Source organism: Chenopodium quinoa, unplaced genomic scaffold (genome assembly GCF_001683475.1).
Source record: "Chenopodium quinoa cultivar QQ74 unplaced genomic scaffold, ASM168347v1, whole genome shotgun sequence".
Taxonomy (NCBI): Eukaryota; Viridiplantae; Streptophyta; class Magnoliopsida; order Caryophyllales; family Amaranthaceae; genus Chenopodium; species Chenopodium quinoa.
The window spans coordinates 3,114,083-3,119,395 of record NW_018745675.1 but is presented as its reverse complement, the minus strand read 5'-3'; the positions used below and the strand labels follow the sequence as shown (position 1 = coordinate 3,119,395).

The 5,313-nt window shown below is 33.4% G+C and overlaps 1 protein-coding gene across 1 annotated transcript; it reads left to right on the top strand.

Annotated features, from left to right (window-relative positions):
• The first annotated feature begins 2,744 nt into the window (after positions 1-2,744).
• On the top strand, positions 2,745-3,426 carry LOC110717216 (protein FAR1-RELATED SEQUENCE 5-like). Its single transcript, XM_021895868.1, has 3 exons — positions 2,745-3,056; positions 3,137-3,277; positions 3,364-3,426. Exons 1-3 carry the CDS (start codon positions 2,745-2,747, stop codon positions 3,424-3,426), a joined length of 516 nt encoding a protein of 171 aa, XP_021751560.1.
• The last annotated feature ends 1,887 nt before the right edge of the window (positions 3,427-5,313 follow it).

Below are 5,313 nucleotides of genomic sequence, written 5' to 3'. Positions count from 1 at the left end.
ACAACGAAACATTGGAGATATAAACAAAACCATGAAAAGGTAAAATACCCCCAAAAACACGAAGTGCGAAAAATATAACAAGAATATAGTGTTACAGAGTGGAGACTGGAGATCCAAAGAAAAAACAGGGAACATAAGCAAAGAGTCCGACACCAGTACACGACGAATTAAATTGGAACATACCTTGTAGCAGAATTCTATTAGCGATTGTTTTTTTTTTTTGGTTTTTTTTTTTATTTTTGCAAACCCATTTGCATGTACCCGGTGTACAGTATTTTTACTGTACATCGGGTTTTCGCACGTGCTTTTTTTTAAAAAAAAAAATCGCAGAATTTCAAATACCTAAAAATAAAAAAAACGCAGAACAACAATGGAGGAGAGAGAAAGTGAGAAAACGTAGCTATCAATCATCCATTGAGGAGAGAGAAAGTGAGAAATAGCAAAAATTGCAGAAAACGAACATCAATCAAGGAGAAAAAAGTTTAGAAAACGCAAAAATTGCAGAAATCGATCATCAATCGAGGAGAAAAAAGGTGAGAAAATGCACAAATAGAAGAATTCGATCATCAATTAAGGACAAAGAAAGTGAGAAAACTTACAAATTGCAGAATTCGATCATCAATGGAGAATTCGACTTTCGATAAAACAAATTGCAGCAATCTCATTCACGAATTGCTACAAAAACAGAGGCAAATTGAGACTGAATTTGAAATCGATTTAAATCGATCGATTATAGAAGAAGAAGAAACTAATTGTTTTGGAGATGAATTCGTACCAATATTCAACAATCCAGACAATGCAGATGAAGCAATCGATAATGCAGATGAAGCAATTGAGAATGCAGAAGACGCAATTCATAATGCAAAAAATCAAGTGGTTCATGATAAATCAATTTATTCAAATTCAGAACAAACAGCCAAATCAGATGCAACTGAAGGTAATTTCTATGAATTTTTGAGATTGTATGCAAAAAGTAACCCTTTGAATAAATAATTGTTACCCTTTTCATGCATAAACGTGACCATACTTATGCCTAAATGTTACCCTCAGATTGAATGCATAACTTTTTAGATTGCATGCAAAAAGTAACCCTTTGAATGCCTAAATGTTACCCTTTTCATGCTTAAAAGTGACCCTATTTATGCTCAAATGTTACACTCAGATTGTATGCTGAAAATTCAGATTGTATGCAAAAAATAACCCTTTGAATGCCTAAATGTTACCTTTTTCATGCATAAAAGTTACCCTATTTATGCTCAAATGTTACACTCAGATTGTATGCTGAAAATTCAGATTGTATGCAAAAAGTAACCCTTTCAATGCCTAAATGTTACCTTTTTCATGCATAAAAGTTACCCTATTTTCAAACGAATGTTACCCTTTTTTTTATGCTGTCTGTGGTTATTATGTGATTTTTTTGTATTAAATAACAGATACAAATCCAATTGATGCTTATGGTTTAGATCTTAGAGGATCATTTGTTGGTGTGGTAAGAGAAACTTTTGAAGAAATTTTGGAATTGTATGAAAAACATGCTGCTATACTGGGGTTTTCAATAAGAAAACATACAACTAGATTCAAATAACACACAAAAATAGTAACTGAGAAAAACTATGTGTGTTCTGCTGAGGGAAAGAGACATTCAGGTCAGAAGAAAACAAAGTTAGTTGAAATGGTTGATGAAGAGGATGTAAATGTAAAAACAAGAAAGCCAAGACAAGTATCCATTACAAGATCAAATTGCAAGGCATGCATAAGAGCAAAAGTGAATAAAGAAGGACAGTTTGAGGTGGTGGCTCATGTTATTCAGCATAACCACGAGCTAACAAAGCCACAGTGGCATTATTTGCATCGTTCTGAAAGAAAAATGACAGAGGAAAAAGTTGTAACAATCAAAACAATGAAATCTTCAAGTCTAACTACAATGGACACTTACAATTACATGGCTACAGAGGCTGGAGGAGAACAGAATATAGGCCATAGTGTTGTAGATCACCTGAATTTCTGCTCAAGGTTAAGAATTGAACAAATTGAGCTGGAGATGCTCAAACTTTAGTGAACATTTTAAGTCAGGAACAATCAGAGGATCCAAACTTCTTTTTTAGAGTGAAGTTTGACAAAGAAGGAAGAATTTGCAATATCTTTTGGAGAGATTCAATGATGCTAGAAGACTATAAGATATATGGAGATGTTCTTGTCTTTGGTACAACATACATAACCAACAGATATAATCTTATATGTGCTCCATTTGTTGGCATAAATAACCACTGGCATAATTGTATGTTTGCTTGTGCTTTTATTGGGGATGAAACGACAGATTCATTTGTGTGGTTACTACAAACCTTCTTCAAAGCTACGGAGGATAGAAAACCAACTTCAATATTCACTGACCAGGACCAAGCAATGGCAAATGCTATACTGGAGGTTAAAGATTTATATTGACATCTTACAGATTTGAGCTATGACAATAAAGTTTTCCTTTTCCACATAAAGTTACCCTTTTAGCTGCATAAAGTTACCCTTTTTAGTGCATAAAGTAACCCTTTTAACAGCATAAAGTGACCACTTTATTTTCAATGCAGGTGATTCCTAATACAAGACATAGACTTTGTATATGGCATTTGGAGCAAAATGCCATAACCAGATTTGGAGCTCTTAAAAAAGACAAAGAATTCAAATTTGCATTCAACCAGTGCTTAAAGATGTGTGTGACAGAACAAGAATTCGAAGCAAAGTGGTAAACAATGTTGCAAAAATATGAGTTGACAGAAAACTCTTGGTACAAAAGAGTGTATGAGTTGAAAGACAAATGGTGTCCTGCCCTTTGTAGAGATTTCTTTTCAGCAGGGATCTTATCGTCACAGAGAAGTGAAAGCACTAATCATGCCATAGGATTCAGAGCAAGTAAAGCAACTACTTTGACAGAATTTTATACCATATTTAAGAAGACAACTAATCGTTGGAGAAGCACAGAGAAATATGATGAGTTTACCTTTAGCAAGTCAATAGCATTCACTTCATTGCCTCTATTTGGAATGCTAAAGCATGCTGCACAGGTAAAAAGTTAACTGACAAGTACATAAATTACACCTAATATATGGCAATTTAAATGAAGCTACATGATTTTGATGTACAGGTTTTCACTTTATCACTCTTTAGAAATTTTGAAGAGGAGTTTGGATACTCTATGGCAACAACTGTTCAGATGTTAGGCAGTAATGAAGAATGCCTACTTTATCAAGTAACACTAGAAGACAAGCCATGGTCTGCACATCAAGTAAACTATATACAAGAGAGCCAAACTGTATGGTGTACTTGCAAAAACTTTGAAGCATCTGGATGGTTATGTTATCATTGCATCAGAATTCTACATTTGCATTCGGTAACAAGAATACCAGACAAGTATGTTACAAAAAGATGGACTAAGTTTGCAAAACCAGAGGCATGTGATAGGTTGAAGAATCAGGATCCTAAACAGCAATATATTCCATGGAGGCAAACAATGATGTGGCAGAAGCTGCTTCTAACATTCCTGATGTGGCAGACAACACTCAAAGCAATACTGACGCTTCTTCAGCATCGAGTACAAGCACATGTGTACCAATAATTCTTGATCCTAAAAGGGCTGTAACAAAAGGAAGAAGCAAGAGAGCAAAAGGAGGACTTGAAAAAAGCAAGAGAAAAAGAAAACCAGCACTGCCACCTCCAAATTCAGAATTTGGATCAAAGACACCTAACTTACGACTCTTTTAAGATCTTTTTTAGAACATTTTTTTTTCGAAATTAATATACCTTGTATTGTTAAACTATTTTTCTTTTGTTTTTTTACTCTATGACTAGTTTAATGAAAATGTGATTGACACTTTTATTAGCACATGTTTAATTATTGGAACACATCAACTTATGTTACCCTTTTAACGTATAAAAGTAACCCTTTTCATGCATAAAAGTAACCCTTTTCATGCATAAAAGTGACCCTTTTCATGCATAAAAGCTATCCTTTCTATCTACTAAATCAACCTTTTCTTTGGCAATATTTACCCTTTCTGTTAATAAAAGTTAACCCTTTTATCAATAAAAGTTACCCTTTCCATGCATAAAAGTTACACTATCTACCCACAAAAGTATACCTTATCATGTATAAACTTATTATTTGTTTATTTGTTTGACAACAACGCTTGAGTAATTGTAATAGTCAAAATCAAGTACAATTAATAGTCAAGTATTATTTTCAATGAAACTTATCATGACAAGTAACAATAACTGAAATCAAAACTTTAAACCTATAATAAGAATGAAAATAAGGTATGAACTCCATTATAAAGATGGGGACAAAAAACAATTTCAAAAGTTAAAAAAAGAATATTTGATGAATATTGGAACGTAAAATGGCAGTAAATAAAACATTGGAGCAAAATATTTGATGAATATGTCTTTGGATATTTATCAAATAAGGGTTTTAAAAATCCTTTTTGGAAATTACCTCTTATAAACCTTTTCGATGTGATAATAAGGTTTTGTAAAATTCTTTTTGGAAATAACTGAAGTAATTATTAACCTTGTTTACACTTTCCAATGAATATTCGAACAAGAAAATGGCAGTAATTAAAATTGTATCTGATAAAACCTTTATGATATTTAAGGTATTTATTAACCTTGTTTCCCGCGTCCCTATTGCCAAATACATGCATATGTACTTATTGCCAAGTATAGGGAATTAGCGGTACTTATGCCTTCACCCATTGATTTGTCAAATCACAACTCTTCACTCCACATTTTCACCTTCTCACTCCTCTTAAACCGTCACTTCATCCATTATTTAAGGTCCCCGCTTTCTAACTCCACTTATTTCACCTTCATCTCCACCTCAAAGTTCCTGAATTATTTTGTTTTTCTCTCCCAAACCTTCCAATTTCTCCCTCTCTAAAATGACCATCCAAAGTTATGGTTGGTTTTTCTCCATAGTGACGCTATTCGCCACCTTAAGAAATCCCTCGACAGATACTGACGCTACAGATAATTGAAATATGTCGGAACAGTAATAACAACGCCCTTGACAATCAAAACGGTGAAGATGTAGCCCTTTTTAAGGGTGATGGTATTACTGGCGGGGCTAATTAAGTGACATTGGGTGGCTAATTTTTTTTATTAAAAATTTAATTAAATTGCGTTATTTGGTATCACATGAAAACTGCAAACCTAACCCCCAAGAAAGTTGAGTAAAATGTCTTATTTTTTAATTGAGATTCTTCCATAATTGTTAATGTTGTTAATGCCGCCATTGAACAAGAGAGCCAAAGCAAGAAAATTTGA